At 34.9% G+C, this 20,151-nt stretch overlaps 1 protein-coding gene across 2 annotated transcripts in view; it reads right to left on the bottom strand.

The window, feature by feature from the left end:
- Window positions 1-929: 929 nt before the first annotated feature.
- The window catches only part of LOC126299075 (rho GTPase-activating protein 7), a 1,286,633-nt gene continuing 1,267,411 nt past the window's right edge, over window positions 930-20,151 (bottom strand). For both annotated transcript variants that reach the window (XM_049990744.1, XM_049990745.1), the window contains one exon: window positions 930-7,072. In XM_049990744.1, the coding sequence (XP_049846701.1) occupies window positions 6,958-7,072 (115 nt within the window). In that variant the 3' untranslated portion in view covers window positions 930-6,957. The remainder of the gene's footprint in view (window positions 7,073-20,151) is intronic.

Genomic DNA, 20,151 nt, shown 5'->3' with positions numbered 1-20,151 from the left:
CAGGACATTACCAACTTAATATCAGATAATGTACTTTTCTAAGCATCATATTAGTGGTGCAAGTAGTTTTCAGTGTTATTTAATAATGAGCCATGTATTTGTGGATAAGTTTGCAGCTCACTTCATTAAGAAACCATTAGCACCATTTAAACTGTTTCAAGCTTGCTAAATTTCCTTTGCCTTATAAGATGCTGTAAAAGCAAACCTTAGTATGTTACAAATTCAATAGATGATAGAACTATTCCTGTCATATCACTGGTAACAGCAGTAGTGAAAATATTACAAATCAGGTGACATACTCCATATGTGTGGTGCTTTTTAAAAGGCCACTTATATCCTATATGGCCCTAGAAGAGCTATTATCCAAACTAGAAAATGGTACCTGTTTCCAAAAACTGACCTAGCCAAGCTCACAATTGGTACTTGCTTTCATAAATAAGCTTAGCAGATTCATACCTGGAATGTTCACTAGATGCAGATATTCAGAGACTTGTAGTATTCAACAAATTTTTTGAGCTGTACAAAGGTAAGGACATAACATTTGGTGAATTAAATGCCTCAACCATTTACCATTGGTACCAGGAGCAATTGATTTAAGCTGTTCCTTCCTGATAGAAGCATTTTGTTTATCATCATACCTACCAGAGGAAAAATGTTTATAAAACTTTCACGAACTCTTTCAATTACTGCAGAGTCCTAGATTGTAATTATTACAATTTTTTGTCTCATTTTAAATACTTTTCTTAATTGTAATGAATGAAGATGCACATAATTGGACGGAAGATAATCATACTGCAAATCCAAGCCAATAGTATTGTATCTTCACATATGAGGCCTACTTATTTATTTTAAATTGAAAACACAAACAGGTAAGGCTGTTTTGGTGTTGACTGTCTGAGCAACATTCATGTAAATAATGAAAAACAATATATGGAGACATTACATTTATATTTTATACTTTCCAGGTACATAGAGAAATGCACAATTTTGTTAATTTTACACTTGTTTGTTCCAGTTCACACAGTAGCATTTTATAGTTTATGACTATGACACAGTAACATCCAAATAAGTGTACATATAACATTAACATGTTTCACAGTAAGGATAGTAGTAGCAACAATAATAACCATCATCGTAATCATATTTACAAAGACATTATACAAAAATAGGTTACTCTGTCATTTTGGCATGTAAAAGACTGTAAATTATGAATGAAGTTAATGTGTTACAATACTTTGATAAGCTGATATTTATAGATAATGGTCACTCTAGCACAACTGTTCATATACATATTTCTGTTTGACGGTAATTTATGTTTCTTACATGAAGATAGTTGGCAAGCCTTTTTCCTCCACAGTTAACTTCATATATATTTTTATGATGGAGGTTAAAATAAAATTATGGAATTCATATACAGAACTGAAAACTAACAAACAGGATGTGTGAAATTGGTTTCTTTGCTGTTTCTATTAAATATGAAAGTGTGTAAATTAGAGAAAACATTATTGTAACATTAACAAGTATGTAAATAAAACATATCTGTAAAATAAATAATGTAATCAAATGCACGTAAGTTATTAAATGTGATGTAGGTTGCCAATTTACTTGTCTATAAACTAACACTTTTCCCAACCTGCAGGAAGAAACCAGAGCCCTGCCAATATAGAAAAGGCCATGTGCAAGAACCTTATAAAACAATGGACTCCGCTTTCCAACATCCTGCCAACTAATAATATGCTTCCCACACACTAACCTCAGCCAGCTGCCACAAATGGGGTACAGGGAAGTCATGCATATAGCTGGGGTTTACAACTACTAGCACAATTTCTTACAATTCCTTACTAAATGTTCTGTTACGATACAGTCATGTAAAAGTAAATAATGAACATCTGTGTTTATATGCACACTTTACTCAAGAAGCCTATTGGAAAAATTTGTCATTGTATAGTTTCATACAGATACAGTAGTTGTGATGTTCTAACAAGGGTATAGCAGTTAAGAAATCTGATTTGTAACTGCTATTTAGGATGGCATGGCAATAATAGATTTTTATATTATTTGCGATTCAACAAATAATTTGAGCATTTAGTTATGCACAAGACAGCAATAGCTTCTAAAGTGTCTTATCAACTAAAATAAAATTACAACTTTTTTAAAAAAAAGTAACAACAGTGACTAGTTTCTTTCTTTCAACTTCAAACATCCAAACAGTATTCAAAAGGGACTACATGAAATTCAGTTTGGTCACATCGATTCACATTTATCTGCATTTGTACAAATTAATATCTTAGGTAATTACAAATAACATGGACAACAGAAACATTTAAAAGTAGCTATTGTAGCTTAAGCTTTTGGAATGATTTTTTTTCTTGAAAGCTTAAGACAACATGAATCAGACATAGATTCTAAGGCAAGAATCTGAAGACAAAGCCAAGTACAGCCCTACAGGTAAAATGGGGCAACAGAACTCAATAAAACTCTCAACTCTGAAGTGAGCAGTAACTTATATTAAAACAACATTTTCATAACAATCTACTAGTATTAACACAGTCAGCTCATATAAAATATACAGTTAGTAGTAGTGGTAATGACATACTGAAGATGTGGGAGGAACATTTAGGTAGTACAGATGTCGAAATGTGGGAAGGTAAGATAGAATAAGGGGAACATGAAAGTAAAATGCAACCAAGAGTTGAAAAATGAGAGGAAGAGAAATAATATTGGTCAGTAGGCCTATAGGAAAATGTAGCATGTGGTAAGATTCTGATACTGAAACTGCAGAGGATGGGAGGGAAGTACAAGGGATATAAGAGAAACTAAACTCACAGGAAAAACAGAAGTAATTTACATAGCTGAAAGCCAGATCCCTTCTGTATGTGGCCAAGGCTGATTTAAATGACTTTAGTGCTGAAAAAAAAAAAAACCACTTTGGTTGCTGGCATTTTATGAGAGTGCATACTTCAAATTAGTCTATTGTATACAGATAATACCTATGATCTGCATCAGGATTATTTATCAGGGTGGTAAGAGAAAAGCTGTATGGTTTGAGTCTCATAACTTGAATTGAAACAATAAATTCAGTAAAATGCTAAAGAGAATGCCAGGCTTTTGGACAGAGAGAAAATGAAACCAACGAGATCTGTGTAAGTGAGACATAATATTGAGCAAGTGCATCATCATTTTTAACCAACAATTATGAGAAGAAAGATTATCAGAAGATTCCAAAGAAGTATTGGAAAAAAGTATTTTTTGTATGAGGGGAATTTCAGATTGGGACATATTACCTGTCACTTCACCAATGCAGATTATTTTTTCATTAACAGATCGAACTCATTTCATCTAAAAGTGTAGAGTACTGTTTACTAACACAGAGCCTGCAGATGACTAATCTCATCAAATTTACAGTCTTCCAATGACATTTACATAAATCATACAGAAATACAGCATTCACATGTGAATGAATATGCAGTGCTTCTGCCACAATATCTGGCATCTTAAGAACATAATAAAAGCCTTCAGTAATATTAAAACATCATTGTTTGACTGTGAATCAATATTACAACACCTTCCTTCATCTGATGAATATTTATTGACCAAACAGCCAATAAAATGTAAACTGTTACAGTAACCTTCCAACATGTGCAATTACTCATCAGTTTATGAAACATTTTGACACATATGCTCCACATATGGTGGCCTATTACAACTAATGAATTAAAGCTATCACTTCTATCATAGTTTCTTTTCTTATTCATCTCATGATTTTCTTAAAATTTTCAGCAGAAGTGATGTATTTCTGAGATTAGCCACTACAAATGTTGAAATAAAATGGATGGCCATAAATAGTTTTCATACTGATTACATAGCTTACTGTAAAAAGTAAATTACATCCACCATTTAATTCCAGTTACTTATACTTTGCTGCACAATGAATCAGGAAATGAAATTAGACTGTATTTATGACATTATTCTTGGTGATAATTATGTTTATAATACATAATGATTTTGTTATTTATTACATTGTTTCATAACAAATTATAAATTTGATCTGATAATATCAGTAGCAAAAATATGTAGTGAACTAATGTCATAATTAAAAAAAAAGATCGTTATTGTATCTAGACAGTATTGTTCACAAAAATTCAGAATTACTGTACTCATTTCTGAAATTTTGTTTCCTTCGTTCATCTCACAAACTTTTTTTTAGTTAGAACTTTTTTCTTTGGTAAAGGTCATATTACGTTCTATGTTCTATATTTTGATAATCATCACAGAACTGTTACTGACTGAAATAAAATCAGAAAAAGGTAACGGCCATTCTAAACAATCTGAAACATGTCCAATGAAGAATGAAAATAGCATCCAAGATCACTTGTTGTAATGAACAGATATTGATAACAAGAACAGATTGTTAGGTACATATTTTTTCATAACCACAAAAAAACATGTTAATAATTACCATTTAATTTACATTCCTTTTTGTCAGTACAACGCATGATAAGTTATATGTTTTGTAAAATGTATTCTAAGTTTTTGTGAGATATATATATGTATGTATAATGGGAACATGTAAACTAAAAACAATAAGGCAAATAATTAACTAATCAGAATGACAGTACTAACAGTAAGCAAACATGTTTGGTAAATTCTACCATGATAATTAGACAAGTGAAAGGCTTTGTATTGTTCAGATGGATGGTAATACTAGGCCTAATACAAAGAGTATGCGAAGAAAAATTTACTTTATAAATTGCACATAGTTCTTATGCATGACATTACTAGATATTGTTGCAGTTACAGTGCTTTCAGTTGTAATTATTTTTATGGGTTGTAAGGAATAATATTTATTTTACTGTTTTCTTTGAGAGCTCAATTTCCACTTTTGTTCCCTTTATTTTGGAGTTGATTTATTAACCAATAAGTCAATAATGGTCTCAAAAATATTCTTACCAAAGGTTTTATGACAAGACTATTTCATGGGTCATTATAATCTGCTGAAGTATTTCATAAATTTCTTGTTAATGTGTTATGTTGATAATCATATCACATACTACTAATTTATTTAAATCCTACTGGATAAGTAATATGCTCATATAAGAATTTTGTTGGTGCTGTAGCACTTGCCAAGGAGGTGAGGTATGAAAAGAGATTATAAAATGAAAAGACAATATGGCTGTGTCACAGATACTGAAACTGAACAGAGAGAACATGTTACTTTTACAGGAGAATGCAGTACTTCCAGCAGAAAAAAAAACCACAGAAACTTAAGAAATCAAAGTTTGCACATGTCATTAGTGAATAGCACATCAGCACATACAGTTGAACACATTTACTATTTCTACTACTACTAATACTACTACTACCATATAATTTATAATATACAATTTTCAGAGTCACGAATATTTCTTTGGTGCAGTAGACATGTCTTTTTCATCTAATTCTTAAACATCCATACACTGGTATTAATCTAAAACATCTATAAATATTTTCAGTATTGTCCAAACAATAGTGACTGAATCATTTTCTTCATTTCTTGATATTTTGTTAAGCCCTAACTATCATAATTTACCAAACTGAACTGTTGCTCATGTAATATAATTTCCAATACTTCAGGACTTTTTGGTTAACAGTGAGTAATTACTGATCAACAGATACCTAAGAATTTGATTTTATAATTCTTACTTATATTTTAATAGATCTTTGATACAATCCCAAGCACTGTGGCTTTCACTTCTCACTTTAATATTTGTATAAAATATTACATTTAGCATATAGTGTACAAAATAACATTTACTTCAGTTTTACGGAAGAATAATAATTATGACTGTTTATACAAAACTGTCATACTTAGATAAAAGACTATGAAACACACATTGGTTTTTCTGACCTCCAGGCATTCTCTAGAAGGAAAAAAAGCATAAAACAAAAAGTTTACTTCATTACATTATTATTGTTATTGTTACTATTACTGATATTATTATTTATGTGTTCTTAATGTTATAATTATTTTGGTTACATCATCACTAACATTGTTGTAACACCGATGTTTCATCTAATGTCAACATGCATAATTATTCAGATACACACAGAAGTCCACAAACTTGCCTGTAAATAGTGAATCATTTCTTGTCCAAAGACTAATTTCACTCAAATATATCTTTACAACATGTAATACATATTGACACAATTGACATATACATATTGACACACATATATATATTGACAGAATTAATTTATTCTGGAGTATGTTATCCCATAAATGATCTACATGATATCCAGAGTATAAAACAGATTTTATACTGTATTCTACTCACAAGAAAATTATTTATGTTGCCAAATAATTTTTCAAAAGCTCTAGTCATCCACTTATAATATGGGTTTCTATGTCAACATCACTTAGCAGGCTTAATAAATTATATAAATTTCATACTTTCCTTCAACAACAAACTACAAAACAAGGAACAAGGTTGAGCACAAGCAGGTTTAAATCTGAATATTTCACAGTTTCTTCAACAGGAACTAATTCTGCTGATCCCATGAGCACGATGCACAATGTTACCCATATGAAAAATGGGTTTATGGAACAACTACAATATTTCATTATTTCTTAGCCCAATAGCTCAGTCTGGAATGTGTCAAAACTAAATGCAAATGTATGCCACAACAGCTTCCTGTTGAAAATTCTATACCTGCATGCATCAAAGAAAAAAATATTGGCTTTAGAAACAAGCACCACAATTATATCATAAACAATACTCTATATACTCATTTAGAAACCAATACTTCACATAATCATGAATACTTCAAGAATTTCTTGAATTCTTAACACTTAGTACATTTAATTAGCCATTTTGGAAGGCTGATGGAATGTCAGCCTCATAATAATCTTCAGAACTCAGCATCCAAACTTCAAGAACTAAAAATACTGTTTTTCAGTGAACACCAATGTTTTACTTCTCAGACTTTACTTTCAGGCCCATCACTATTATGTTTGAATGAACACCTAATATGGGTTAGGTACATAGCGCAAATATGTCCATAGCTTTTATTGTACCAGTCTGGGGTACGTCCCCTGAAAAAGAAAAAAAAGGGTGTGTTAGTCATTTAACTGGAAAGTGTTAACATCAGGCAAATTTCATACAGTATTTCCAAGTCATTTTGTGCAGTTATCATACTGTGTTACTATTTCAATCAAGAAACTGAATCCAATTAATGCAGCTTATATTCTGCTGAAAGCTACTTCAATTCCTACCAAGAAATGACTTAGAACTGACTATCAGGTTTAAGAAAAATCATTACATAATCACATATTAAATTGTTATACATAATATGTCATTGTTTAATCTGCAAGTAAAAATTTATCTGTGATTGGTGTGTCAGTTTTCTTACATGACGATAAAAGTGACTTCTGTGTTAGTATGATATAATTTGTATTCATTTAGGCCAGAAATTCTAGCAGAATTAATTCTATGGACAGAAAATGTTACTGTGATCTCAGTGTCTTTGTATACCATTCTATCAAATGTTGGGAATGCAAATACTGCTTACTACAGTTTTCAAACAGTGGAACAAGTGTTCTAATAATACAGTAATGGAAATTATTTATGGTTGGATTATAACTGAGTGAGCAATCACAGACACCCTCTGAATATTCAAGGCATTCAGCAGAAGGAAAATGATATGTTAAACACCCCCCCCCCCCCCCCCTTACACACACACACAAGCACCAACCCACCCACCTACCCATACCCACACATACACACAAGAACATACATGTAAGTTCCCCATTTCAATTGAAGCAAATGTTGGGGTGGTAACTTCAAGAATTTCATCCCCATTTGACTTGTACAATATGAGCAAATATTTGCACTGGACCAGGATTCTAACACTGGTCCCTGGCTGTTGCAGGAGATACAATGCCAAGTGAAAACCTCACAAAATGATTCAAAGCTTCAACTCGTCATCAGCTTCTCACATTTTCCTTATTTGTGTTTAGTTAATCAAAGCTAAAGCTGAATAATTCCAAAGTGAAATTTGTAAATTTTCAGTTTTTTTAAAAATTGTGTTGGTTATTGACTTTTCCAGTGACTCACTTAGTAGGTACATATTCTTTAAATGTTGGAATTACTGCAACATTGTCTCTGAACTTGAAACACAATCCATTGTTTCCAAGCTGTAGTACTTTCCAACCCTTAAATTGACAATATTCGTATGAAAAACAGGTTTTGTAATAGTAATAGTAGTAGTAGTAGTAGTAGTAGTAGTAGTAGTTTTATTTATCCACAGCTCTGTTTGATTACGATGATATTGGACAAGCCTTTTTATTACAATTTAAGAACAACAAAATTAAAAGAATCCACATATACAGACATTTACATACTTACAGGTGTAATATGACATGAGTCAAACAAATAGTCAGCTGTGACCGTATAGTGGGAACCATCCCAGCATTTGACCGAAGTAATTTAGGGAAACCAGTGATAACCTTAATCAGGATGGTTGAAGGAAGACTGGGGCCTCCATCTTCCAAAATACAAGGCCACTCTGTTTAAAACAGTGCTACTCATTTTGTTTACCCTAGTGTACAATACTGTTTTACAAATACGTTATTTAATAATATAATAAATAATGTAATTGATAATGTTTTCAACAGCTATTTAAGAGCATTATGTGGCATACATTTTCTAAGTGGTAGTATTCCTGACCCATGCTCTGTTTTCGGTTTCAAATTAATTTTATTGTGTAGTTGATGGCAAGATGGTGTGAAGTAGACACTGTGAGTACATTAGCTCCCAGAATAAACATAACACAAATGAGAAAATGCATCACATCTCTAAAAGATCAGATGCATGTTTTATTGTTAGAAAGTTGTGGAAAGAAGAATAGACTGCCACAATATTTTGAATGTTACATCTTATGTGGAGCATGTACATCATTTCATGAATTGTGAAAGTTGGTATCAGGTGTTTAAATGTAAATTGAATGCAAAAGTTATGTTGTTATAAAAGCTATAATGGATGTGGGTCATGCAAAAAACTAAATAAAAAGGACTGCAAAGGTGAAATGATTGCATTACTGTCAGAAGTGGCACAAGCTTTAAAATATATATGCGACAAACTCAAGAAACAAAATAGACAAGATCATAATGAAACAAACAGTGAGGTGTTTGTAGATACTAGGATTTCTTTGAAAAAAAAGTAACACCCTTTGTAAAAATGCAACAAAACTACAGAAATGTCACTTTGCATACACAAATAAGAAACCACTACTGAAATGATATGAGAAAATTTTTGTGGAAGTGTGACAGCAGTATGAATATATCAAATACAAACATTCAATTGTAAACAGATATAAAATTTTCAGTAACTCTGATGAAGATATTACTTATATTTAAAAAAATTAAATGTTGTATGGCATTGGTGGCTGGGAAATCTCACAGAGTGGATTCAGCTGCCAAGTGGCTAGTGTGCATACATGCATATTGGCCTCTTTCCTTGTGGATATGTGAGTGGGGTGTCATATGTGTACTTGTGGAGTGTAGGTAAGTGGAATGGATGCATGTATACTGCAATGTTATATTTGTGTTGTATGATGATATTGACAGAAGGGGGAGGGTGAAACCCAGAGCTGGCACAGAGCTTCCCTTCTCAAATAGCATCAATGGGGCTGCCAAAGCAAATGTCCCCCATCCAGTGACCAAATCACCATCAACAGTGTTACATGTCCCCACTTTATGAGATACTGTGGATAAGACTGGAATTTAATACAGGACATTTGCACAAATACTAGTGATCAGGAACTTTAAAGAATCACTTCCCCTCCCCTTGCCAGCCAAATACTGACAGTGAAAATTTCATCCATCATCAGGATTCAAACTGCCATACCTCTAAGACATGTGCCATCAAACAGACATGTGTTAGTGACCTTGGCTATGAAGGTTAGTATCGCTTATATAAATAATACTGAAGATACCTGAAACATGTGCTGCAATAGCTATTCCCTAAAACAATAGTACTTCTAAACCTCAACATGAAGATATTCAAATCCCAAATATTACCATTACTGTACCACAAAGTAACAGTCAAAGTGAAGCAAATTCTAATTGCCTGAGAAGGATTTTGATTCTTGCTGATAGTTATGGATGTGGGATCACTTCTCATATGAACAAAAAGTCAACTGCGATGGCAACATCTTTCACCATGCTCGCAAAATCCCTAGTTAAAATAAGAAATTACATTGAAAATCTGCTTCAATTGTAAATGATGTAGTTTTTATTGCATGATTAGTTTTGGAGATCTATAGCTCTATCATCAATGATTTGTTAGATCATGGTTGTTATATGGGAGGGCCAGTTAATCAAAATAGATCAAACTCTTGCCTACGCAACATTAGGAAATGGTACTTGTTATACAAACTCTCTTCTCATTTCTCTGGCACTAATGTTGCATAGGTGTGACTTTGATCTTTTGCAATTAATTGGACCACCCATCCCATACCCAAAGCTTAGCAAACCATTGGGTGTCAGCCAATGATGAGACTATGGACCTCCAAAACTAGTCATGTATTGGAGACTAAGCCATTTACAACACACGCTGATTTTCAATCTAATCACTATGATCCTCGGTTGTGGTTGTTCTTAAAATCAGACTGAGTGAAATAACAATGCATGTCCATGCAGAGAAAATTAGTAAGTTATCACTGTAAAACTCCATTACCCTATTTAGTGCAGTTGTCTACTGAGAAGTAAAGAAGACTGACATAAACAAACATTACATATGCAAATGTTCTACAGAACTATGAACTTGGTCATGTGTTAGCAATGTGATTAGTGGTGAAAATGAAATGTTTTCAAATACATGCAAACAGTCCCCAAATGTGTTTTGGATGTCAGTGATGGTATCTGAAGATTCCACACTATGCATGGTTTTGATCTAAAGGGCATAGTAATCTCTGTCTTCCTCTAGAGCTCCCTCTAGTGCCATAGAAGCTATTCCCTGATCTCTTAATGTATGTCATATCACCCTGTCCATTCTTCTTGTCAGTGTTTTCCATATATTCCTTTGCTTGCCAATTCTGGGTAGAACCTCCGCATTCCTTACATTATCAGTCAGTCTTATTTCAAACATTCTTCTGTAGCACCACATCTCAGATGCTTTGATTCACTACTGTTCCAGTTTCCTCACAGCCCATGTTTCACTATCACAGAAATCTGTGGTCCAAGTGTACAATCTCAGAAATTTCTTCTTCAAATTAGGATTTATGTTTGATACTTCTTTTTAGCAGAAATGCCCTGTCCACCAGTGCTGCTCTGTTTTTCATGTGCTCCTTGCTCCATCCTTCATGGGTTATTTTGCTGCCTAGCTAGCAACATTCCTTAACTTCATCTACTTTGTGATAACCAATTCTGATGTTAAGTTTCTCACTGTCTTCATTTCTGATACTTCTAATTACTTTCAATTTTCTTTGATTTACTCTCTATCAGTATTCTGTACTCATGAGACTATTCATTCCATTCAACAGATCCTACAATTCTCCTTCACTTTCACTTTGGGTACCAATGTCATAAGTGAATCTTACCACTGATATTCTTTTGCCTTGAACTTTAATCCCACTTCTGAACCTTTGTTTCCATCATTGCTTCTTTGCTGTATATATTGAAGAGAAATGGTGAAAACTACGTGCCTCTCATACATCCTTTTTAATCTGAGCACTTTGTTCTTGGTCTTTAACTCATTGTTACCTCTTGGTACTTGTGCAAATAGTATATTACCAATCATTTCCTATAGCTTACTACTATTTTTCTCAGAATTTTGAACATCTTGCATCATTTTACATTGTTGAACACTTTTTCTGTGATGGCATGTACTATTAACATGTCTTGAGTTTTCTTCAGTCTTGCTTCCATTATCAATCACAAGGTCAGAACTTCCTCTCCAGTGGCTTTACATTTTCTACAGCCCAACTGATCGTCATCTAAGAGGTCCTCAGTTTCTTCCCCATTCTTCTGTATTTTATTCTTGTCAGCAACTTGGATGTACGAGCTGTTAAGCTAATTGTGCAATAATTCTTGGTCTTTTAGGCTCTTGCAGTCTTCAGAATTGTGTAGATAATGTTTTTCTGAAGTCTTGTGGCATATTGCCAGTCTCATGCAATCTACACACCAATGTTAATAGTCGTTTTGTTGTCAATACTCCAAATGATTTTAGTAATTCTGATAGAATGTTATCTATTCCTTCTGTCTTATTTGATCTTAAGTCTTGTAAAGCTCTTTTAAATTCTGATTCTACTACTGGATCCTCTGTTTCTTCCCAAACAACTCTTGTTTCTTCTTCTATCAAGTCATCAGACAAGTTCTCTCCCTCATAGAGGTCTTCAATGTACTTTTCCCACCTATCCAGAGGAATTACAATTTAACCCTTAATGTTACCATGCCCTGCTTTTAATTTCACTGAAGGGGAGGCAAAAGCAAAATGAGTAGAACTTTAAAATTACAAAAATCAATTGTTAGAAATATGTCTAACACCAAACCGAAAGTATCCTGTTGTCCACTGTTAAGAAATTTAAAAATATTAAGTGCTCCATGTTTGTTGATTTATGCACTGACTATTTTGTATACAGTAATCCCAAGTTATTTGTGGACAATAACTTTAAACATCAATACGGTACTATGAACAAGGAGAATTTCATGCTTCCCACTCATAGGTTAAAGCTGTTTGCACAAACCCCAGAATACGTGGACATGAAAATTTACAACATTCTAAAAAAGAAGCAAATCCTCAGCATGGAGATGGGGCAACTAAAGCAAAACCTATGACAATTGTTAGTACAGAAATGTTATTATTCCTTAGAAGAATTTCTTAATGATAATATGACAATATGAGCAAGAAAACAAGTGGCTGAAATGTTTTGTTAATTAACTTTAGAAGTTTTACATCTAATAAATGACTGTAATAATTATTCACTATTTTTACAGTAATACTATAGTTAGGCTACACACAGTCTCTGTAAATTAATAATTATTGTTTCTGCAATACACATAAATTGTAATTGCAGTATTGATGAGTCCTCTGTACTTGTGATTTATCTCTGTATGTTATGGGACAATAAAAATTCTGATTCTGAAGCACTGGATGACAGAGAATATGTTTCTGGCATTGTTCTATATCTTTCAAAAGCATAACTGACACAGACATTTTTATCCACAATTCAGGCTAGAATGGTGTCACAGGTATCCCAAACCAATGAATAAGATTGTACCTAGAAGACAGGCAGATAATAGTTATAGTAATGCATTGTGCAATCAAAGAAAATGTCATTATAACATAAACATATTAATACAATAAATCACTAATTAAGTATGGTTTACCACAGGGCTCTGCTGTAGAATATGTGTTGTTCCTCCTTTTAATCAGTGATGTAAACAATTTCATTGAAGAAAAGAAAATTATTTGAAGATCATACCACCATTTCAATGGATGGCAGACAAAATGTCCATGGAAACAGTAGTAGCCACTGCAATCGGTTCAAGTTACTTTCCACTCTTCCTCTTTTATAGATGCATTTGATATAATTTTTGGTGTTAACACTGCATTATTGAAAACTAAAGTTGTAGGAATATGGATGTAGAGTAATTTAATTGGACACTATATGACATTGTGACAGCTTATACTGTATCCTCAAGACTTTTTCACTGGGAGCTGAGATTCTTTAGAAGATAAGTCCAAGATAAATCCATACTGAAGTAATTTGTTTAAATCACTGTTGACTACTTGGCTTTTGTTTTAGCACATGAAGAATATAACAAGGACTTAAAACTTTGTTTCAAGAATGTATTATCATTTGGCTGTTTTCATACAGCCATCCATGACATTTACAAAGTACCTCTTTTAACAGATATTCTACAAAGAAATTAGGGATGAATAAATGATTGACACATCACCACTATAAACTATGCAAAAAGTGTTTATACTACAATAATAATAAAGAAAGTAAACATACCATCGTACAAAAATGTACACATCATATAACACGTCTCAATGTAGAACAATATTGTATTAGAAAAGTATTTCACTTATAATAGTTAAATTATTCAGTGTCTTAAAACAGGTTCAAAATAAAAATTCATTTAAAAGTAGACTTACTTCATTTCTGATGGAACATTGCTTTTACTAAGTAAAGGAATTCTTGAATTACAAACCACAGCATTTGTAAATTAAAATGCAAATTATTGTAAACTTGTATTACTTAATTTAATGTTGTTTACTATTTAATTTATTATTTTTAAATTATAATTTGCAAATTGTAGTTTGCAGTCTTTCTCTCTCTCAATCTCTCTCTCTCTCTCTCTCTCTCTCTCTTTCTCTTTCTCTTTCTCTTTCACTCTCTCTCACACTCTATTCCTCTAATTTGACTTGTCCTCTATCAAATGTACTATTTACATATGTAATGAAGTAAAATTGAGCAATAATTGATCATGACAATTTATTTTTGTTTGCAGATGGTACAAATGTCTTGGGTCATATGAACATACCGAGCAGTTGAGAACTATCTGTGTCTACTTTTTAGCTTTGATTACCTTTGGTCAACAACCTACACACAAAGATTGTTAGATCACTTTCACAGAACATATAAGAGTAATTTGATATCAGTTTACAAAAAAGAATTAATATTTATGAAACTGGAAAAATATATTTGCAATGTTGCCTCAAGTCTAATTATTAATTGGAGAAATTCATTTGGCGTGAAAAAACATTGCCTTCTGCAACATGGTGGGAGAGAGTTATCATAGTTGATCAACAAATTCCTACTGGCAGGTGGGATAATATGAATTGTGTATTTGTGTAGAGCGAGGTTTCCCAAAACTGTGTTCAGTGCAGTGAATATGTTCTCTATGAAAACCTATCAATAGCAGTGATTTTTCTGACATTTTGGCAATACTAATAATTTTTTAAAAATTTATTATGATTTCTGTGTTATTAGCTAGATTTAAAATTGAAGTAATCACTGAATAAAACAAGTTTTCTCATTTTTTAAAAATGTATTGTTCTTCAAACTAAATGTTGTTCCAAGTATCAGGATTCTCAAAGTGTTATATCAGAGGAAAAATTTGAGAACCCCTGTTGTAGATAGTAGTGACAATGATCCAAATTATACTCCAGAGTTACTCTATGCCAAGATAATTGATAACCATTCCAGAAACAGACAAGTTAGTGCTTCTGGAGGATTTTCAGGTATCACTGCATATCATTAAAATTCAATGTTTTTTATGTGGTTGTTGATGATTTACTAAATATTTTATATATTATGGAGAAGAGACTGGTATGTCTACAATTCTGTAGGCAGAGCAATAATGACATTATTCCAGAAAACATTTTGTTCTTTGAGGCACAGATCATAAAACTTAAGTTAACTCACCCCAGTCATAAAATCAGTTTAGTCTCAGATGCAAAGAAAGTTCAAATAGCAGTACCACAAGCCAGTGTTCTAAGTTCCATATTGTTTTTCATCTATATTAATGACACAGACATCTCAGATAATGTAGCTACAGTCACAATATTCACAGATGACAGCAGTGTGATAAAAAGTGCTCAAAAAGAATCCTTGTAAATAACTAATGACAAAGTCCTATTGCATATTCACTCCTGGTTCAATGCTAAGAGGGTGACACTAGATGTAAGGAAAATAAATTGCTTGAAATTTGGGAAAAGTAAAATATATATCAAAGTCCGGTGATGTGTGTTGAAGTCTTAGAAAAAGTAAAACCTATAAAATTACTGGAGATTTACATTGACAAAAAATTGAGTTATGAAGACTACTGCCCAATCTCACTTCTGATAGCTTTGCCCAAAATTTTTGAAAAAGTAATGCATTCAATAGTAGCTTTGCATACTTGTAAAAATTAAATACTAACAAAATGTGAATCAGGTTTCAGAAAGGCTTTTCAACAGAAAATGCTGTATATGATTTCACTGATCAAATATTAAAGGCTCTGAATAACCGAATATCATTCACTGGGATATTCTGTGACTTCTCAAAGGCTTTCGACTGTGCGAATCATGAAATTCTTCTAGATAAACTTAAGTATTGTAGCATGAGTGGGAAACTGCAAAAACAGTTTAATTCATATTCAACTGCAGAAGGTTGAAATTAATAGTACAGGTAGTCTGCAAAAACCAGCAGAGTCCTCTAACTGGATAGGTATCAACAATGGTGTTCCACAGTGACATTTATTGTTCTTAATATATATTGATGAATTGCCACTCTGTATTCATGAATATGCAGAGCTATTTCTTTTTACTGATGATACAAGTATAGAAATCATATACAACAAACAGGAATTAGTTGAGGGTATTGCAAATAATGTTTCTCAAAAAGTTATTAAGTAGTTCTCTGCTGAGAAAATGCAGTATATACAGTTCTCTACAGTAAATAGCATAACACTAATGATAAATATAGTCTTTGAACAGAAGTCTGTTGATAAGGTAGAATATTCAAAATTTCTGGGTGTGTGCATTGATGAGAAATTGAATGGGAAGAAACCCATTGAAGATCTGCTGAAATGATTAGGTTCAGCTGCTTATGCTATTAGGGTTATGGCAAACTTTGGGGGTAAACATATAATTAAATTTGTCTAATACGCGTATTTTCATTCACTGCTTTCATATGGCATCATATTTTGGGGTAATTCATCATTAAGAGGAAAAGTATTCCTTACACAAAAATGTCTAATGAGAATAATAACTGGAGCCCACCCAAGATCTTCATACAGACATTTATTTAAGAAACTCAGGATATTCACAATACCTTCGCAATACATATACTCACTTATGAAATTTGTTGTTAATAACCCATCGCAGTTCAAAAATAATAGCAAAGTGCATAGCTACAACACTAGAAGGAAGGATGATCTTCACTATTCTGTTTTAAATGTGACTTTTGTGTACAAAGGGGTACATTATGCTGCTGCGAAAGTCTTTGAACATTTACCAAATAGCAGCAAAAGTCTGATGGCTAGCCAACCAACATTTAAAAACAAATTAAAAGAATTTCTGAATGACAACTCCTTCTACTCAATAGATGATTTTTCAGACATGAAGTAGTAACATAAAAAAATTAAAAAATATACATATTGCTTAAAGACAACTTATGTTAAACCAACTTGTTTCACATCATTGTGAATTGTCGTATCCATGATCTATGGAACATACATTAATGTAATGTAATGTATGCAATGACACTTGCACAGAGACTCAACTCAGCCCAATTTGCTCCAGGAATTATCTCAAATTTTGCAACACATGAAGTGCACAAGATGTTATGCTGTGGCTATTTTGGGGTACTACTGCTTGTTGTTTAAAGTAAACCCCTATGGTAAGAAGAGGTCTATCCAGATATCAAGACACAGTCATTTGCACACACACTATGAGTTTCTGTTCAGAAATTTAAAAGTACTTATTGTACCTTGACTACACAATATACTAACTTAATACCCAATGTTGCCCCGGTATCTTCTAAGAGCTGCAGTTTCATCCAAATAATAAGGAAAAATTTAAAGCTCTCTCATAATCTGCCTTTCCCCATTCTATTTCATTCTCCCCTATTCCACCTGCCCCTCACAACCCACCCCTCTTCCCTCTCCCTCCTAACTCCCTCTTCCTTTTGCACTCCTCTCAATCTTCTGCCTGCCTCTGACACCTACCCTTCCTCCCCACTCTCTCTGACTATCTCCCATCCCCCCACACTCTGTCCACCTTCTCCTTCCCCTTTCTCTGTCCATCTCCTCCTGCCACCTCTCCCCATCCATCTCCTCCTCTCCTCTCTCTTTGTCCATCTCCTCCTTCCACCTCTCCCTCGTCCATCTCCTATATCACCTGGTTTCCACAACCGTCCCCACCAAAATGGGAGGTATGTGGTTCTTTCCAGACAATAAGTGGAATGTGTACTAAGTTTGGCTGAAATCAATGCAGGGTTTAGGAGGTGATGTGAAATCTATGTACATGTACACTCCTGGAAATTGAAATAAGAACATCGTGAATTCATTGTCCCAGGAAGGAAAAACTTTATTGACACATTCCTGGGGTCAGATACATCACATGATCACACTGACAGAACCACAGGCACATAGACACAGGCAACAGAGCATGCACAATGTCGGCACTAGTACAGTGTATATCCACCTTTCACAACAATGCAAGCTGCTATTCTCCCATGGAGACGATCGTAGAGATGCTGGATGTAGTCCTGTGGAACGGCTTGCCATGCCATTTCCACCTGGCGCCTCAGTTGGACCAGCGTTCGTGCTGGACGTGCAGACCGCGTGAGACGACGCTTCATCCAGTCCCAAACATGCTCAATGGGGGACAGATCCGGAGGTCTTGCTGGCCAGGGTAGTTGACTTACACCTTCTAGAGCACGTTGGGTGGCACAGGATACATGCGGACATGCATTGTCCTGTTGGAACAGCAAGTTCCCTTGCCGGTCTAGGAATGGTAGAATGATGGGTTCGATGACGGTTTGGATGTACCGTGCACTATTCAGTGTCCCCTCGACGATCACCAGAGGTGTACGGCCAATGTAGGAGATTGCTCCCCACACCATGATGCTGGGTGTTTTCCCTGTGTGCCTCGGTCATATACAGTCCTGATTATGGCGCTCACCTGCACGGCGCCAAACACGCATACGGCCATCATTGGCACCAAGGCAGAAGCGACTCTCATTGCTGAAAACGACACGTCTCCATTCGTCCCTCCATTCACGCCTGTCACGACACCACTGGAGGTGGGCTGCACGATGTTGGGGCGTGAGTGGAAGACGGCCTAACGGTGTGCGGGACCGTAGCCCAGCTTCATGGAATGCGAATGGTCCTCGCCGATACCCCAGGAGCAACAGTGTCCCTAATTTGCTGGGAAGTGGCGGTGTGGTCCCCTACGGCACTGTGTAGGATCCTACGGTCTTGGTGTGCATCCGTGCGTCGCTGCGGTCCGGTCCCAGGTTGACGGGGACGTGCACCTTCCGCTGACCACTGGCGACAACATCGATGTACTGTGGAGACCTCACGCCCCACGTGTTGAGCAATTCGGCGGTATGTCCACCCAGCCTCCCGCATGCCCACTATATGCCCTCTCTCAAAGTCCGTCAACTGCACATACGGTTCACGTCCACGCTGTCGTGACGTGCTACCAGTGTTAAAAACTGCGATGGAGCTCCGTATGCCACGGCAAACTGGCTGACACTGACGACGGCGGTGCACAAATGCTGCTCAGCTAGCACCATTCAACGGCCAACACCACGGTTCCTGGTGTGTCCGCTGTGCCGTGCGTGTGATCATTGCTTGTACAGCCCTCTCGCAGTGTCCGGAGCAAGTATGGTGGGTCTGACACACCGGCGTCAATGTGTTCTTTTTTCCATTTCCAGGAGTGTATGTGTAAATACATCCATTTTTGTAATCTACTATCATTTTACTCATGGTTTCACATGCATATGTGGGTCACATCTATACCTACATCTACATGATTACTCTGCAATGCACATTTAAGTGCTTGGCAGAGGGTTCATCGAACCACAATCATACTATCTCTCTACCATTCCACTCCCGAACAGTGCACGGGAAAAACAAACACCTAAACCTTTCAGTTTGAGCTCTGATTTCTCTTATTTTATTTTGATGATCATTCCTACCTATGTATGTTGGGCTCAACAAAATATTTTCACATTCGGAAAAGAAAGTTGGTGACTGAAATTTCGTAAATAGATTTCCCCGCGACGAAAAACATCTTTGCTTGAATGACTTCCATCCCAACTCGTGTATCATACCTGCCACACTCTCTCCCCTATTATATGATAATACAAAACGAGCTGCCCTTCTTTGCACCCTCTCGATGTCCTCCGTCAATCCCACCTGGTAAGGATCCCACACCGCGCAGCAATATTCTAACAGAGGACGAACGAGTGTAGTGTAAGCTGTCTCTTTAGTGGACTTGTTGCATCTTCTAAGTGTCCTGCCAATGAAACGCAACCTTTGGCTCGCCTTCCCGACAATACTATCTATGTGGTCCTTCCAACTGAAGTTGTTTGTAATTTTAACACCCAGGTACTTAGTTGAATTGACAGCCTTGAGAATTGTACTATTTATCGAGTAACCAAATTCCAACG

Source organism: Schistocerca gregaria, chromosome X (genome assembly GCF_023897955.1).
Source record: "Schistocerca gregaria isolate iqSchGreg1 chromosome X, iqSchGreg1.2, whole genome shotgun sequence".
Classification (NCBI taxonomy): domain Eukaryota; kingdom Metazoa; phylum Arthropoda; class Insecta; order Orthoptera; family Acrididae; genus Schistocerca; species Schistocerca gregaria.
This window is presented reverse-complemented; position numbering and strand designations above follow the sequence as displayed.